Genomic DNA, 18,360 nt, shown 5'->3' on the forward strand with positions numbered 1-18,360 from the left:
GCTTTCAAACAGGGCTCGACTCTTAATTGTAATGGAGATGATGGAAGGGGGAGAGCTATTTCACAGAATCAGCCAGCACCGGCACTTTACAGAGAAGCAAGCCAGCCAAGTAACAAAGCAGGCAAGTTAACCCCGGGTACCAATCAAACTGCCAACAATATTGGTTAACAAGCACAATTTCATTGGGGGGAATAAAAGAAAGCTTGAAGAAAAGCTCTTTTTGATCTTTCATTGCCTGCTTTGTTATGTAATCAGAAAAGATGCCTTGACAGGAGAAATGTGACCCTTTTTACGCTTTGGAGAAAGTGGTTGTCAATTGTTTATCTATTATAAGATTTAAATAAACTCTGGAAGGAAGGTAATCTTAACTGTAGACTGTAGATATCTTTAGACATATAGCTTCTAAGCACTATTATTCAGACTTTGAGATAAAATGCTGCTGATACCACCTGAAAGATTGGTGTAAAAATATGTTCTGACAGTTGTATATAAAAGATACTGTTTGCTTATGAGTCACCTTTCATCAGATTTTAGTATTATTCCAAGGTCTTTGTAATTCCAGGTTATTCCTGGTTATAGTGTATTTTGACATCACATTTTGTTGCTAGAGAAATAATTTATGTCGCAAGCAATACTAGGTATCCAACTGGAAATACCCTTTTGAGGAGGTGAAAAGCCAAACCACCAAGCCTTATCTTCAGGCCAAACACGCCAGGCAAAGAAAAGCAGAAAGCATAGCCCAATTGGTTTTTAATAAAAAATTCTTCCAGATTTTCTGAGCATTTTTGAATGACTCCTTTCTGGTAGGGAGGAACTGATATTTAGAATGCCAAGACAATCCCATATTGAGAGTTGAAGAACAAGTAGAATTTGCTGTATTTAATTTTAAAAATATACCTTATTTTTTCCAAATATCAAGACTAAATGGTGAGCTCTGATAATCTTCTATAAAACAAAACCCCTTCAAATCCATCTGAACAGGCAACATTTCAACAAGTGGGATGAGCACATTGGAACAGCAGATGGAAAAATCCAGTTAGCTGCTTTCCATTTTTCTTGAAGGCAGAGCTTGAAGTTGAGCTCCCTGGAGAGCGTAGCTCTCTTCTGAGCCAGGCATTAGTGCCCGCTGCCCTGCTGGGGGACACCAGGCCTGCTGAAGACCGCCCGGCACAGTGTTTACTCTGCAGTGCCCGTCACGTCACAGATGAATGGAAGTGGAAACGTTTCATTTTCCCCATTTTTGTATGGGATTTAACCATCAGCTTATTCTGACAGAATTGTTTTACTGTCGCATTTTTCTTTTTGTTTAACAAAATACAGGTTGCAGTTAAACTTTAAGCTTAATTCATTTCTATTTCTTGGAACCAAAAGTCTTAATTTCTGCTTTAAAACTGAAAACTGGCCACGGTCTTAATTGACTTAATTTAGGATCATTTTTTTAACATCCTGAGTTCTCTAAACCAGGGGCGTTAAAGAATTAACTCTTCTAAGATGTGGTTGCTCCATTATGTCCTTTTCCAGATAGCTTTGGCTCTACAGCACTGTCACTTGTTAAACATCGCGCACAGAGACCTCAAGCCTGAGAATCTGCTCTTCAAGGATAACTCTTTGGTGAGATGCCTCGCTTTTCTGCATTTTAGTGCTGCCACTCGCAGTGTCGTTCAGGATGTGTAGGTGAATATATCTTTGGAGTGCTCTGAATTCATGGTGAAGAGGCTTCACGCCACGGTGCTTCAAGCAGCTTACTTTTCTCACTTGTTCTATTCTGTTCTGCTAGAGACGCAGAGAAATTGTGCCATACCCCTGGCATTAATCATTTTGGATCATACTGATTTGTATTTGTAGGACTTGAGGTTTTGGATATTATTTGGAGGGACTTTAGGAAGGGGCAGGAATCTATATGCTGTTACATATTACCTTGATACTTAACAGTTGTACTTGCTGTTAACCCTGTTAAGGTGTGTTTTCCTCTCTAGCCCTACTCCCTGCCCCCTGCACCATGTCCCATCAGGTAAGTTGCTCTGGCTATCATGAAGCTGATGTTACAAGTGAAGCAGCACCCTCAATTGATGAGAGATAATGGGCCTCTAGCTAGTCAGGGGCATTTGGTTAAGATTTGATTTTAGTGCTGCCTTTATAAGTTATAAAACAAGGCTAACTGTGAGTGGGTAGAAATTCCTTCCTTCTATATTACTAAGAACAATTCCTCAGTATGAATCATTGTCTACACACCTAACGACCTGCTCGTGGGCTCAGGTCTCAGCTAGAAACTGGTGGGCGCGAGGTAACATGTCTCGCTCCTGAGTTTCCCTTTACTGAGAACTCTGGAGCAGTGACTCCCATTTGTTTGATTTCAGGATGCCCCAGTGAAGCTGTGTGATTTTGGATTTGCCAAAATTGACCAAGGTGACTTGATGACACCCCAATTCACCCCTTATTATGTAGCACCTCAGGTAAGCACATGCTGTTTCTGACGTAGGACGTGTCACTGAGACTCACATTTTTTCTACTCTACAAATAGGCGTGTATTACAAATAGGAGGAGGAGAACTCAGCTTCAGAAACCTTCAGGCTACTTAATTTGGTGTAGGCATTTTATTCTTTTAAAATCAACTTTATTTAGGTATGGTTTATATACAGTAAAATACTCCTACTCTAAGTGTAGTTTGATGAGTTTTGACAAATGGATACTCCGGCATGATCACCACCACAATCAAGGTACGGAACTTTCTGTCACTTCAAAAGCTGTCTTGTGTACCTTTCCAGTCAGCCTGCTCCCAACTTAATTCCCAGCCCCAGGCAACCACTGATCTGCTTTCTGTTGTTAATGGTTAGTTTTGCCTGTTGTAGAATTTCGTAAGAATGGAATTTGTGTACCTTTTGTGTTTTAGTTCTTTTGCTCGATGTTTTTGAAATTCACCCATGTTGCTGCATGTATGAGTAGTTAGTTTCTTTTTATTGCTAAGTAGTATTTCATCCTATGACTTAAGCCATATCTGTTTATCCATTCACCGACCGATGGCCATTTGAGGTTGTTGCCCGTTTTTGGCTATTATGAATAAAGCTGCTAGGAACATTCATTTACAAGTTTTGGGGAACATGTTTTCTCCTCTTAAGTAATATATTTTTCCAAAATGGTTATACCATTTTACATGTGCACTGGTAATGTATAAAAGGTCCAGTTGCTTCATGTTCCTGCCACCAACTCACATTCATTAGTATTTGTAATCTTAGTCATCTGCTGGGTACATGGTGTTATTTTATCTTGGATATAATTATGCATTTTCCTGATAGCTATTTTTTCATGTGTTGGGTATTTTTTCATGTATTTATTGGCCATTCTATTGTGAAATATGAGTACGACATTCTGTTGTGAAGTACGGCTACAAATCTTTTGCCCTTTTTGTTGTTAGTTTTATAACTGAAATATAAGACTTTTTAATTATATTCTGGATACAAGTTCTTTGTTGTACATATGTATCAGTTTTTTACTGCAGCTGTAACAAATTGCCATAAACTTGGTGACTTAAAACAGCACATTAAAAAGAAAAAAAAGCACATATTTATTACACCTTGCAGTTTTAGAGGTCAGAAGTCTGAAACGGTTCAAGGTGTTGGCAAGACTTCCTTTTGGAAACTCTGGGGAAAATCTATTTCCTTGCATTTTCTAGCTTCTGGAGGCTACCACATTCTTTGGCTTCTGACCTCTTCTTCCCATTTTCAAAGCCAGCAGTGTAGCATCTTTTTATCTCTACATTGGACCCACCCAGATGATCTAGGATAATCTCTACATCTCACTCCCCTTAAATTTAATCAGATCTGCAAAATCTCTTTTGCTACGTGATTTGCTATGTGAGGTAACACATTCACAGGTTCCAGAGATTAGAACATGGATATCTTGGAGAAAGGGGGCATTATTCTGCTACCACATATGTATTATGAATATTTCTCAGTCTGGCTTATTTTTCAGTTTAACGGTCTTTGAATAGCAGAAGTTTTTGATTTTGATCAAGTTTAATTCACCATTTTTTTAATGGTTAGTGCTTTTTGTTCCTAAGATACCCATGGGCGTGAATATTTTCTTGTGTTTTCTTATTAAAAGTTATAGTTGTAGCTTTTACATTCTGGACTGTGATCCATTTTTATTATTTTGTGTGCGTGTATGTGTACATAAAATAAGGGTCAAGTGTCTTTTTATTTCTCTTTATGTATATCAAGTTTTTTTACATCATTTGCTGAAAAGACTGTCTTTGCATCATTGAATTACTTTATAGTTTTCCCAAAAATCAGTTGACTGTATATGTTGGTCTCCTCTAGACTCTACTGTTTATTTGATATATGTGTCTACTCTTATAGCCATATCATCTGGATTACTCTAGCTTTCCATTAAGGCTTGACAAGTTTTGGGGAACATGTTTTCAGATAGCTTTGGCTCTACAGCACTGTCACTTGTTAAACATCGCGCACAGACCTCAGTTTAATAAGTCCTTCAAATTGATTCTGTTTCAAAATTGTTTTGACTATTCTGGATCTTTTGCATGTCTCTATATGTTTTGTTTTATTTTTTTTCTATAAATTTTAGAATTCACTTCTCTATCACAGAAAAGCTTCCTGGGATTTGATTCGGATTCCCAGTAATTTGATTATGGTATGGGTATGTGTTTGTTTTTCCTGCTAGGGGTTTGTTGAACATCTTGGGTCTGTCAGTATGGTGTTTATCAATTTAAGAAAACTTTCAGACATTTCTTCAAATATTTTTCAAATCATCTTCTCTCTGCCTTTTTTCTGTGACTCCAATTACATGTATGTTAGATCATACACAGACCACTGTGGTTCTGATATTTTCTTTGTTTTTCATCCCTTTTTTCTATCTGTGTTTTACTTTGGCTAGATTCCATGCTGGTTTTCCATTTTCACTACTCTTTTCTTCTGCACTGTCTAATCTGTAAATTTCTTTCAGATTTATATCATCTTTTTCTCTTCTCATTTTGTTCATGTTTACCTTTAAGTACTTCAGCATATTTAATAACTTATTTTAATCCCTGTCTGCTGATTGCACCATCTCTGTCATTTCGGAGTCTGCTTTTATTGACTGATTTTTTTCCCTTCCTGGTTATGGATCACATTTTTTTGGTCATGGATCACATTTTCCTGCTTCTTTGCATGTCTAATAAATTTTAATTGGATGTTGGATGTTGTAATAGGTTAGCAAATGTCTGGTTTTTCTTGTCATTTAAGAGTATTAAAGATTGTTTTGGCAAATGGTTAAGTTACTTGTGGATCAATTTGATTGTTTTCAAACTCGTTTTTAAGTTCTGTCAGGGCAAGTCTAGATTAGGGCTACTTCAGACCTACGATGCAGATGAAACTTCTGCGTCCTCTATTGATGCATCAGTGTTGAGCAAGGCCTCTTCTGGCTAATTGGGCCTCAGATATCTCCTGGACTTCTGTGACAACTGGGAATTATTCAGCTTACATCTCCCAGTTGTCATTCTAGTACCTGATTGCTTGTTTGGCCTCATGGAGTCTTGCTCTACTATGAGTAGCTTACTATTTAGCCGAAGACTCAAAGGGATCTCTGCACTGCATTCCAGAAAGTGCCTCTTGGCATTTCGTAGGGTTTACCAAGATTTGTATGTTGTGACATATTTATATATACTCATTAAATTATTACCACAATTAAGGTAGTGAATATATCCATCACCCCCAAAAGTTTTATTGTGCCCCTTGGTCATCTTTCCCTGCCTTTCTCTTTGTCTTCTCATTCCCAGGCAACCACTGATCTGCCTTCTGTCATCATAGATTAGTTTGCATTTTCTGTAAGTTTTTATATAAAGTAGCGCATCATACAGTAATTTACTTTTGGGGGGTTTTCTTTTATTCAGCATAATTACTTTAAGATTTATCCATGTTGTTGCATGTATCTGTAGTTCATTTGTTTTTACTGTTGAGAAGTATTCCAGTATATGGTTATACCAACGTTTGTCCATTCATCTATTGATGGACATTTGGGTTGTTTTCAGTTTTGGGCTATTATAGATAAAGCTGTTATAAACATTTGTGTACAGCTGTTCTTATGGACACATATTTCCTTTTCTTTTGGGTAAATGCCTAGAAGTGGAATGGCTAGATCATGTAGTATGTATGTTTATTTAGAAACCGCCAAACTGTTTTCTCGAGTGGTTGTACAATTTTACGTTCTCATCAGCAGTGTATGAAAGTTTCAGGTCCCCCGCGTTTTTACCAGCTTTTGGTGTGGACAGTCTTTTTAATTTTAGCCATTTTAGTGGGTATGTAGTAGTATTTTATTATGGTTTTAATTTGCATTTCCCTAACAACTAATGATGTTGAGCATCTTTTTCATGGTGTTTCTTTGCCCTTTGTATGGTTTCTTTGGTTAAGTGTCTGTTCACGTCTTTTCTTCATTTTTTAAACTGGGTTGTGTGTTTTCTTAGTGCCGAACTTCAAATTTCTTTATTTTGAATATAAGTCCTTTATTAGATATATGCTTTCGAAAGATTTTCTTTCCAGTCTGTGGCTAATCTTTTTATTCTCTTAATTGTGTCTTTTGAAGAGCAGAAGATTTTAATTTTGGTGAAGGCCAATTTATCAATCAAAAAAATTTTTTTTATTGACTCTGCTTTAGGTTTCCTATGTAAGAAATCGTTTTCTAACTTGGGATCACAAATATTTTCTCCTACAGTTTAATAGTTTTAGGTTTTACATTTAGCTCTATGATCCATTTTGAGTTCATTTTTAGGTACAGATTCAAGTTCATGTTTTAGCGTTTAGATATCCGGTTGTTCCAGCACCATTATTGAAAAGACTGTCTTTTCTCCACTACATTGTTTTTGTGCCTTTGTCAAAACTCAGTTCACTGTATATGTGTGGGTTTATTTTTGGATTTTCTATATTGTCCCATTGATGTCTTTGTCTGTCTTTACACTAATACCATACCATCTTGATTATTGTAGCTTTATAATAATTCCTGAAATAAGGAAGTGTTAGCCCTCCAACATTGTTCTTTTTTATAGCTCTTTTGGCTGTTCTAATTTCTTTGCATTCCATATGAACTTTAGATTCAGCTGTTAGTTTCTACAAAAAAGTCTACTGGTATTTGGACAAGGGCTGTTTTAGAGGTATAGTTCAGTTCAGGAGCACCGACAGCTAACGATATTGAGCCTTCCAACCCATGAACAAGCCATATAGCTCCATTTCTTTTGTTTCTTTTGTTAGATTTATCCTTAATTTTTTAAGTGCTGTCATAAACGGTATTTTCCTTTTCAGGTTTAATTAACTCACTTTATTCTTCTTGTGTGAAAACACTATTTGGTGTCCAGAGCTAGAACCTGGGTCCTGTCCACGGAGGCTCTGGTCTGAGTCTTTATGAGATGGTCGGTGAATTCCCGATAGGGAGGCTTGGTGAACAGTCTCTTTCCAGAGGTCAGGGGTGAGATAGCTATAGATCTTAGAGATGGCATTGAAGGTGGCTTTAGCAAAGTAGCCCGTGACTGAGGTGTACCAGTTGTCAGTACCAGCCATCAGTAGCAGCTTTGCAGGTACAGGGGCCAAGACAATAGTAGTGGGTCAGGGTGTGAAGATGAAGCATGCCAGCACAGAGCCACAACATCCTGTCACTTTGCAAGGAGCGTGTGGGGTTTGCCAGTCTTGTCCCCCAGGAGTCCCACTGCACAGGACAATGGAGAGGTTGGCCAGGGTGGTGGCCCCATGGATGGCAGTGGTTACCTCTTGGAACATTTAATACTGAGACCCACATAACTGTTATAGTCCCCAAAGGCAACAAGTACCTTGACTCTGATCTGCTGGCTAGCACCAGTCCGTTTTTACACAGGCATAAAGGATGTCCCCAGGAAAAAGTGATCTCTGATGCCTCAGTGGACAGGAGGAATTGATAAATGTCTTCCAGGGACTTGATCTTAATGTACTTGACTGGGCAAACACTGATAAATTGCTGGTTGTAAGAGGGGAAAAAGATTTTTGAAAGTACTGTATTTATGTGGAGTTTTTTTGATTGGTGACTCCAGGGTCTATCCTTTTCAACCTTCCAGCAGTCTGTCTCAAGTTGTTTGTCATTGGTGTGATTTTCAGTAAGTTGTCTCCTTTGGTTTGACTCTGACAGGTACTAGAGGCACAGAGAAGGCATCAGAAGGAGAAATCTGGCATCATACCTACCTCGCCAACGCCGTACACTTATAACAAGGTAGGGGAAGAGATTGATCTTTACTCCTTGCGTGTAGCCTCTTTTCTGCGAGGTGTTTGTGGCCCTCTGGGAATGTGGCTAACTCTTTTCTTACCCCTTGACACTCCCATGCAAAAGGCTGGAAGCAGCCACACATACAAAAGAGTATTTGGAATTTGTTTTTAATCTGATAAAATATGAAATAAGGTTCTAATCGATTTAGGTTTTGCGGCAGGAACCAAGGGCTATGGTCACCTGTATTTATTTGGCCAGCTGTACAGTCCAGCGATCCCATCAAAAAGATGGGGTTGTCTTGCTTTTTGAAGGTAGACATTTCTGAGAATATTCCTTGGCCATTTATGGTACCATTCTTTCTTACCCTCATAAAATACCCAATTTAGAATAGTATCTAGTACACAAAGCAGGTGCTCCTAAGTGTTAACCTGGTATCATCACAGTTCTTACTCTGTTGCCTGCATATCAAACATTTCTGTTCTAAAGCACAAGACATTCAGGGCCTCTTGAAACATATCCTGGAGGTACTGAAGTCACCAAGTAGATCAGAAAAAAAATGATGCTGCTTGGGGACTCAAGGTTGGATGTTGATGCAGAAGGAGCTGAGAATGATAAAAGGCAGTGGGTCAGCTGTTCCTAGCTCCCATACTCCGAAGGCTCTACGTATTCCTAACCAGCTTATATATGAAAGAACATATGGCTTTTTGCCACTCAAGACCCTGTAGTTAACACTGGCATAGTATGACCAGAACCCTAAACATCTACTTTCACGATTAACATTGTTCAGTCCTCAAGTAATCACTGCTCCTCACGTTCCTGCCTTTCAAACTCAAACTATAGGCAGCTGTGCCCTTACATAGTAAATGCCTGAGGGCTGTGCCAATTAAAGTATTTGAGTCAGATACTGCTTCCTGCTTCCAGTATAGACAGGAATTTGGCAGTAGAAGCACTTAGATAACAGTTTTATTTGCGAAAATCTTCTCAGCATGAATGCAGTGGATTCCTGTGTGATATAGTATTTCCCAGTATTATTTTGCTTCTCTTTCTGTTCTATTTTGTGACTTTAATAGTGATTTTGAATTAGTATGGTATTCATAAAAATTATACACAGCAGACAAGTAACATGTTGAAATATTATAGTTCACATTACTTTTGAATATATATATATGTTGGTCTAGATATAATCTTTATATTGGCAACTAAATAAACACTGAATGCTACATTTGCAAATAACTTTATAAACATTTTTAATAAAAATAATAAGACGTAATTATTTTTTTTGAGAATTAAATAAATACACTAACCTTAATTAAAAAAAAAAAAAGAAGCAGTAGTCCAGGAGACATGCTCTGGCTCTACCTCTGTTCAGCTGTGTGACGTTAGTTAGGTTACTTAGTTTTACCCTTGACAGATGACCTTAGAGATGACAAGATCTCTGTAGTATCAGTTTCCTTATGTGTAAAATGAAATATTTGAACTATTTTTAAGATTCCTTTTCACCACTATAATTTTATAATTGTGTTCTACAGCATGGGTCATGTCATCTACAAACATCCATGATGCCAAAACATGGGTGAGAATAGCTGAGACACCCCATTTCCCGGCTTCTCTCAGAGCATCTATGGCATGAAGGAAAGCCTGTGGCCACAGTGGTAGGCTCCCTGGGCCACCTTTCTTAGGAGGACACCGGTTTTGTCCTGCAATTCAAGAGAAGCTTAAATTGAAGCCTTCGAGGATCCATTTTTATACGTTTCCAAGGGAGGCGGAGCTGCATTTAACTAAAATAGGAGTTCTTTATTAATAAGTACGCCTTTCTTTATTAATAATCATGCTGTGACTACAGGCTGAGGAATCACTTTACTACCTACAGACATGGTAGTTGGTGGCGGCATCCTTTTTTTCAAAGATCTATTTGCCAGGACTGGTGCACAGCCTCACAGATGGGCACAGCAAGTCAGTCCTTTGTGGCCAAAAGACTGCTCTTAGGCCATCCAGTTCTCCTTCCAGTGCCTCCCCTTGGTCTCTGTCAGGTTGCTCTGGGCCTTTACGAAATGACTTGTGCTATATTATGGGGTCGGCCTACCTGTGTCTCATCTGCTTTGTTCCTGCACCCTCAACGCTGCCCAGCTTAATAGAGTGCTTGTTGCTCTTGGTCCCGTGGCCAGGGATAAAGTATTCTGCATCTGCACCCGAGGATCGGAATGCAGCTAGGCCTAAGCAGTGAGAGTAAAAGTGACTGTTTATTTTACCCCAGACTGGCCTTGTATGCTGGTGTGTATATATGTAGTGTTGGTGGCATGTACAAAATATAGAATAAAATCTTTGTTCTCTTAAGACTTCCTGAAACTTTTCCAGTCTCTGCTAAGTGATTCTTGGAGATAGCAGGCTGTGTATATCTGGGCTGGGCCTGGGGGCTTTAATGTGGAGCTGTGCTTCTGCTATGAGTGACCATTTTATTTTTGCTTTCAGAGCTGTGATTTGTGGTCCCTAGGGGTGATTATCTACGTGATGTTGTGCGGATACCCTCCTTTTTACTCCAAACACCACAGTCGGACTATCCCAAAGGATATGCGGAGAAAGATCATGACAGGAAGTTTTGAGTTCCCAGAGGAAGAGTGGAGCCAGATCTCAGAGATGGCCAAAGATGTCGTGAGGAAGTGAGTCCCAGCCAAGGAGGCCTTAATGTGTTGGTGGTGGAGCACAAAGGAGTGTCGGGTAGACAAAAGTCATTTGTCTCCTAGGCATTCTTCTTCCTATTTAGCATCACAGAAATCTTATTCTTAGAGCCTGAGGTGAGAGCTCTCAGTGTCCACATCTCAGTGAAAATGGAGCTTTGCTCCCTTCTGTAGCCAATGTCTCCGTGAGCATTAATTTAAGACCTTAAATGATGATTGGTATACCCTCTTGTAAGCCAGTCATTTGGGACAGACGTGACACCAGGAACTGAACTGGGGTGCTAAAATGACAATGATGCTTTTGGCTTTTCATTCCTTGGCTTCCATGGGAGTATGTGATGGATGGTGTGGGGCCTGGACCTGACCCTTCCAGCCTTCACACTGCTTGATGGTTGCTCTGACATATTAAGATGGGAATATTTAGAAGAATTAGGGCTCATGAATAGATGACGGAAAGTAGACATTCAGTGTCCTTTGGCAGCTGGAGAAGCAGGTAAGAGGTCAGACCTAAACTTGAGGTATATTTTCTTTTTCTGCCCACCTGTGTGTCAGTGGCCTAGGACTTGGGCACTGTTCTGGTATTCCTACTGCTTGGCCTCACTGAGCAATTTCTCCTCTTTTGGCTTTAGTTTCATCATCTATAATGTGATGAAGATCACCATTAAAGAGGCAGTACTTGGAAACTGTCTCATTACAGTACAGCCATTTCTCTGTGGAGATTCTTCCCTTTCAAAAGTGAGCCTGTCCTGTTGGTTAGGGGTCTGTGTATATAGGGAAGGACCAGTTTCAAAATATACAAGTAAAAGCTTTTTAGGAGGGCAGAGGCAATGTTTAAATCATCATCTGTCTTCCCATGCTATTCTCATGCTGTATTCTCCACTACTTAACTAATATCCTCTAGTAGTTCTATAGAATATATTTCCTGTCCCTAGAGCAACATCGATTATCCTCTTTTGGCTTTGGGGTTCTTTCCTAATTAATCCTTTCTTTAAAATCCAAAGCTGTTTGCTCAGAATGATCCAGAAGGTTGCAAAGAACCTGAAAGAGCAAATAGGCATGTTGTCCCGACTCTGGTATCTGGAATGAGAGGATATGCAGGTGGAAGGAGGTGCTGTAATTAGCCCAGAGAAAATGCTGAGGTGAGCCAGAAATCGTATGAGCATGAAGGACAAGATGTAAAGAAGTGGGATCAGAGCAATACATTAGGCTTAGAAGGAAATGCCATCCCCTTCTCAGAGACTAGTTGTTTAGCTCTTGAATGTCTCTGGAATAAAGGGCTCATGTCATGCCATGTGGTAACATTCAAGAATTTTATCGCAAGTAGCAACCTGGATTTTCAGAACCTCTGGACACTTTACTTTTGTAGCCACTGTCAGCCAAAAGAACACTCTTAGTCCCTTTTGGAAGTTAGAGCCCACTGCCCTAGAAACATCAGTATGGAGATTCAAAGTTTCAGAAAGTATAAGCCATATGTAGGATTATCTTATTGAACCTAGAACTCAGACCAAAGTATCACTGGATTAAGCCTTTTCCTACTGCTTTTATCTCACTTTGTCTAGTATAGATCTGAGGACACAGTGCCCTCACGTGTAGTGGTCAGGGACTGGAACCCCACCCCTGCCCTGCAGATGGAAAACCTAGGCTTGGAGGAGTTGGTAGAAAGTCAGAAGCTAAAGCCAGACCCTGGAACTTCCTGGCCTTCTGGAAGCAGCCGTGCATGGCAGCCCTGTTGACCTTTTCTCCACAGGCTCTTGAAGGTCAAACCAGAAGAAAGACTCACCATCGAGGGAGTATTGGACCACCCTTGGCTGAACTCGACTGAAGCCCTGGATAATGTGCTACCTTCTGCTCAACTGATGATGGATAAGGTTTTGAATGACACTTATTTTATTGGCTAAAAAGGCTGTGTTGAGAAGGAATGCTGGGGCTTGATTTCACGAGGGGTTAAAGGCAAAACAATGCAGAGCACACAGTCTTTTCCAGAGAAGCATCTCTGGTTTCCTGGAAATCAGGATCAGAAATAAAGAGCTTCTTTCTATAAAAGACCAGATGAAGGCCTAGTAAATATACACAATACTTCAAAAAATATCCTCCTTATGATCTTGTCAGTGGAAAAACAGCCTGGCTTCATTAATGGGAAGTTGGTTAGATAGATGTGGTGGGGCCAGGCTGTAAAAGTAGACAGGGGTTTAGTTTTACTGTAGTAGGATGTAATCGAGAGCCATTGTAGATGTTTGAGAAGAGACTTGCCACAAGGAAGGTTAGGGATGGTCAGCTAGACTTGCCAACGTAGGACTTCTCTGGTAATCTAGAAGTTGAGGGGTGGCTCGGGGAGCAGAGAAGTAGTGATAGATGCATTGGCTCAATATTTTTGAAGACAAATTTCAACAATTTTTGGTGACTGACTAGATATAAGGGGACAGTGGGTAGCACATCTGGTGATACTATTAACAATTAGAATTCAGGAACAAGGGTAGTTTGAGTGAAGAGAAGTCTCTTAGGTTCCAGATATTATTTAGTGGTAGATGGACACTGAAATGAATGAAGTGTGTGGCGTGGAACCAGAGTGTGGCTGAGAGGCAAAGGCAGTGGCACAGACTTGAATGTTGTCCGCTTAGACAGATGGGGTTGAAGTGTGACAAAGAATAAGCGAATAGGAAAAGAAGATGCTAAGACCTCCCTTAGCTTCGCTGGATTATGGGCGAGAAAGGAGACCTGGAAGAAAGAGTTCTCTGCCATCCTGATTTACACATGGTTATCTTCCTGGTTTAAATATGCCTAGTAGTACAAAAATGGTTTGGTCAGCCCAAAATCCAAAAGGATTATTTAGATCCTTAGGTCGTTAGCACATGGGGGCTACAATGTAGGTTTCTTTAAGAGCTTGGAAATGAAGAAATAATTGCCTTTTAGAGTTACTTTAAAATTAGTGCATAATGAAGTCAAGTATGCAGAATCTTAATGAGAAAAAGTGGCTCTTAAACCTGTAACATGGAACTGCAACGTGACAGTGTATTCCTGTTTTTAAAGAATGATGTGGTCATGATGTGGGTTAGTCAGCTTTGGAAGTGTAGAAAAATGTCCACACATGCAGATGGTGAATAGTATCCATTTAAGCCCTGTCTAGGATATGGAGCCTGAGTTCATGACCTTAAACTGTCCCTGTCCCTGTCTTTCTGGTTGGGCCATCATTGATGAAGAGGGGTCTAACCAGGGCCAGCTATTATAGTTCCCATAAATGAGTCTGAACTCTTCCTGATCTTAATTGCATGCTTACCAAGGAATTATATTTTTTAAATGGTCAAATTTCATTGTTGAAATTCAGACAGTATAGAGATAGATAAAATAAAAAGCAAAAGTTCCCCTTCGTTGCCTTGCCTCAGTTTCACCCCTTAGAGATGAGGTAATCTATGGCCTGATATATCCTTCTTGATATTTTTCTGGAGAGACACACACACACATACACTCAGTTTATCCTTTTTTAAAATAAGGATAACAAAGTTTATCAATCTTAACAAAGTTTTCTGTTGAGTATTTGCCTTCCCTCATCGGTGAGCCCATAGAGAGCTCACACTGGTCATAAAGACACAGACCTCAAGAGTTCTACACTTCGTGACAGTTATTTTTCATTGTAAATTTATTGGCTTATAGATCAGTTCTGGAGGGTCTGCCATGCTCACTGTGTGAAATGGTTGGGGTTCTGAGCCATCAGGGCTGAGGTGCATATTTTCACCATGGGAGCAGTTATTAAATGCCAGTCTGGGAGGCTTCTTGGGCAGTAGCCTGCCAGCCTCTTCCCTGAGGTACACGTGTGCCTCTCTTCACACTTGTCTTTGCCAATGACTGTGAGCATGAGCCTTGTTAGTAATTCTTACTTGCATGTCTGTTCTGCCACAGGGAGGAAGGGCTAGTATTCCCTGGACTCTGCTGATCTATGGGGAAGAATCCTTGGCTTTATCAAAATTTGTGTATGGCCAGCATAAGAGCGAAATTGCCTTCTTAGTTCTTTGAGCGTCTTCTTACTCTTAGATTGGCTTTCTAGGTGCTTTAGAAATGAATGAAAAACTGACGACAGTGTTTGCATTCAGGCGGTGGTTGCAGGAATCCAGCAGGCCCATGCGGAACAGTTGGCCAACATGCGAATCCAGGATCTGAAAGTCAGCCTCAAACCTCTGCACTCTGTGAACAACCCCATTCTGAGGAAGAGGAAATTACTTGGGTAACTGAGCTTATTTCATCATTCTACATCATGGCTGGTGTGGCTGAGTGTAGGCTGGCAGGCTACTGCCCTTTCTCTGCCTCTTAAGAGAATACAAAGGATAAGCTCTTTAAATAGCATCAGAAGTTGGAGATACTCTGTAGCTAATTATTTATCTGAAAAATCTGTTGTTTTATTTTTAGAGTTAACATCTGCTGAGAGTTGGGTTTTGGGGTCTCACCTTGTTATCACCTCTCTCCCAAACTTTTAAAGTACCAAGCCAAAGGATGGTGTTTATATCCACGACCGCGAGAATGGAGCCGAGGATTCAAATGTTGCCTTGGAAAAGCTTCGAGATGTGATTGCTCAGTGTATTCTCCCCCAGGCTGGTAAAGGTCACACCATTTTTGAATGCTCGGTGTGTCTGTGTGTGCATGTGTGTGTCTGCCCATGCATGTGACAAAAGGACTGGCTTGAGGTTGTCTGTTTCATCTTTGTGTATAAGAAAATAAGTGCATAATATAAACTTATATATAAAAGTCTGTGCCCACTCAAAAGAGTGGACGTTGGGAACTCACAGATGTGGTAAGTTCTACCTTTCCTTTGGTTTTCTGTGACATTTCTAATTTAGGTGTAATTGCCAGTGTCAGGTGTACCATGTAATTTTATATTTTCTTAGTTTGTTAGTGGGGGCATAGGGTACAGAATGGAAAGTATGGACAGAATCAGGATCAGTTTGGGACAATCGGGAAACTTCATTTCCAGAGCTGTTAGGGTACAAGGCTTTATTAACTGTGATTATAAAAAGAATACCCCCAAGTTCAGAAGTGGCCCCTGCTGCTACTCATAGCATGGGCAGAGTGTGACTTATACATGGATTCTTTTGAGTCTGAGCTTGCTTTCAGTATGTTCTTCTCCACTCAACGGGATGTGATGGGCTTTCAGGAGAATGAGATGCTTCAAGTAGTAGGCCAGACAACTGTTGGGTTGACCTAGATTCCTTGCATTTTAAGAGAACTCCATAGTGTACCTCATGTAGCCTTCTAAAGTAAGAAATGAGCTTAGGAGAAAGAAGGTAGCCCACTCAGCCTTGTTCTCCCTCCCTCTCTTGGTCTCTTAGGTTAACCAGAGACCTAAGCTGTTTTTGCCCAGCAATAGAGTCTGACACTGCCTATTTTCCATCCCTCAATGCTAAGGCTTTGGGGCCATCGGAGGATTTGTGTGAGGCTGTAACAGAAGAGTTCAAAGAGACCGGAAGTGGTCTATGTGTAATGTGGGAACTAGCAGTAACAAGTGTCTGATCAAGTTTGTACCTATAATCATTACTTCTCAACAAGTTGTCCTTCCATCTCTGACACTAAAGTCCCATGATGCTTCAGAGAAATGCAACTCCATCTTTATCAATAGGAGAGAATGAAGATGAAAAGCTGAATGAAGTAATGCAAGAGGCTTGGAAGTATAACCGGGAATGCAAACTCCTAAGAGATACTCTGCAAAGCTTCAGCTGGAATGGTAGGAGCCTTAATCACTCCTTTCCCCAGAAATGCAGAGAAGTGATTATGTTTAGAACATGTAAGATCTCTGGGGGCCAAGTGAGGTCTGTTTTTGGGAGAAGAGAGGCTAAAGAGTGAGTGGAATATTGTGGGAGGGGGGTTAGCTCTATCTTAGCTGTTCAGGCATATCTAGACATATGGCCCTTTCACTTGTTCTCCAGAGTTCAAATAAGTTGTGTTGCAGATTCAACACTATAGAGCCCCTGTTAACACACTGCTTGGGCATAAAACTCCCGCAGCTCTCAGAACTGTCCCAGATACCCGGGTTGTTCACCAGGTCACTCAGGAGCAGTGTACTCTGAAGGAGAGAGAAGGCAAAATACCAGGGAGTCCACCCTGCTGATGTGCTTAGCTTAGAGAAGAGCTGGTTCACCAGTTTTTCAAGTCTGCTGCTTGTTGAATTTTTTCCCCAGGCAAATAAGGTGGAAATGTATTTCATGATCTGCTCTTTGTATTGTCTTTCTAGTTTAGCAGTCTAAACTAGTCTTAAGCTCCAGGATGCTCAGGGAAGGGAGCAGACTCTTTGACTTCGTTGCCTGGCTTGGTTCTCGGACCTGAGAAATCCAAAGTGCCAGCCTAGTCATTCCCATATATGGAGGAGAGTGGCTTCCCTGGGTTTGTTTTTTTTTCTTTCTTTTTTTAAGATTTTGAAAGATCAGTACAGAAAAGTGATCACATTTGAAGTGTGCACTTTTGATGAATTTTCATAAAGTGAACACTTCCCTATAACCAGCACCTAGAACAGGTAGTGGAACATGGAATCTGCTCACTCTCTCCCTCCCCCATGATCCCAATTGCTGCCATTAGAAATTAGCTTCACCTGATTTTTTATTTTATGAAAATAGAATCAGATAAGTCTGTGTTCTTTCGTGTCTGGCTTCTTTTAGTTAACGTTATATTTGTGAGATTCAGCCATATTATGTGTAGCAGCAAATCATTCTCATTCTGTGTGTGTGTGTACACATACACATATACTCTCTATATTTCTCTCCTCTCATATATATATGAAAAAAATATATATATATATGTTTTTTTTTTCGTACTATTGAATGGACATTTGTGTTGTTTCCTGGTTTCAGTAATTAAGGAAAGTGCTGCTGTGAATGCTCTTACATATATCTTTTAATGACCTCATTTTTCTCATGTCTAGGATTGGAATTTCTGGTTCATGGGGGTATTCATCTGTTTGGCTTTAGTAGGCACTGCCACCATTTTTCCAAAGTGGTTATACAGATCGATACTTCTCATAGCAGTGTTTGAGGATTCGAGTTACTCTGCCTCCAGTTACACTAACACCTGCTATTGTCTGTTTTTTAAAAAATGTATTTTAGTCCTTCTGGTTAGTATGTACTGGTATAACAGTGTCATTTTACTTTGCCTTTCCCTGATGATTGATGAGCTTAGGCACTTTTAAAATGTTTATTGGCCACTTAGATTTCCTCTTTTGGGAAGTACCTTTTCTTTTGCCCATTTTTCTGAGTTATATCCTTATCGATGTGTAGGAGTAGAAGTTCCTTGTCAGGCATACCTGTGACAAAGAACTCCCGCTTCATGGTTTCCTTTGCTGTTGTTGGATTTTTACTGCCAGGTTAATGGAACTGCTCATTTGCTACCTGCAAAATGGGGGATCTGAACTGCTTTTGATCAGTGTTGGGGATGGTTCCTCCATTGGTGAGGATGACTTTGACACTGGTAAGGTGTACCTTATTGGGTCCCTGTCAAC

The 18,360-nt window shown here is 40.1% G+C and overlaps 1 protein-coding gene and 1 pseudogene across 10 annotated transcripts in view; one reads left to right on the forward strand and one right to left on the reverse strand.

The window, feature by feature from the left end:
- The window catches only part of MAPKAPK5 (mitogen-activated protein kinase-activated protein kinase 5), a 35,646-nt gene that overhangs the window by 9,814 nt on the left and 7,472 nt on the right, over window positions 1-18,360 (forward strand). For 5 of the 10 annotated variants that reach the window (XM_011355810.2, XM_011355808.2, XM_011355812.2 and 2 more), the window contains 9 exons: window positions 13-121; window positions 1,522-1,611; window positions 2,358-2,453; window positions 8,140-8,220; window positions 10,684-10,871; window positions 12,637-12,757; window positions 14,975-15,105; window positions 15,358-15,479; window positions 16,492-16,596. In XM_011355810.2, coding sequence (XP_011354112.1) covers window positions 13-121; window positions 1,522-1,611; window positions 2,358-2,453; window positions 8,140-8,220; window positions 10,684-10,871; window positions 12,637-12,757; window positions 14,975-15,105; window positions 15,358-15,479; window positions 16,492-16,596 — 1,043 coding nt within the window. Of the gene's footprint in view, window positions 1-12; window positions 122-1,521; window positions 1,612-2,357; window positions 2,454-8,139; window positions 8,221-10,683; window positions 10,872-12,636; window positions 12,758-14,974; window positions 15,106-15,357; window positions 15,480-16,491; window positions 16,597-18,225; window positions 18,330-18,360 lie in introns of those variants that run through there. The other 5 variants (XM_011355811.2, XM_011355809.2, XR_895657.2 and 2 more) reach the window with 4 other exon arrangements.
- Window positions 4,937-8,115, reverse strand: LOC111737012 (annotated as a pseudogene).

The sequence above is a fragment of the Pteropus vampyrus genome, unplaced genomic scaffold (genome assembly GCF_000151845.1).
Source record: "Pteropus vampyrus isolate Shadow unplaced genomic scaffold, Pvam_2.0 Scaffold23, whole genome shotgun sequence".
In the NCBI taxonomy this organism is placed as follows: domain Eukaryota; kingdom Metazoa; phylum Chordata; class Mammalia; order Chiroptera; family Pteropodidae; genus Pteropus; species Pteropus vampyrus.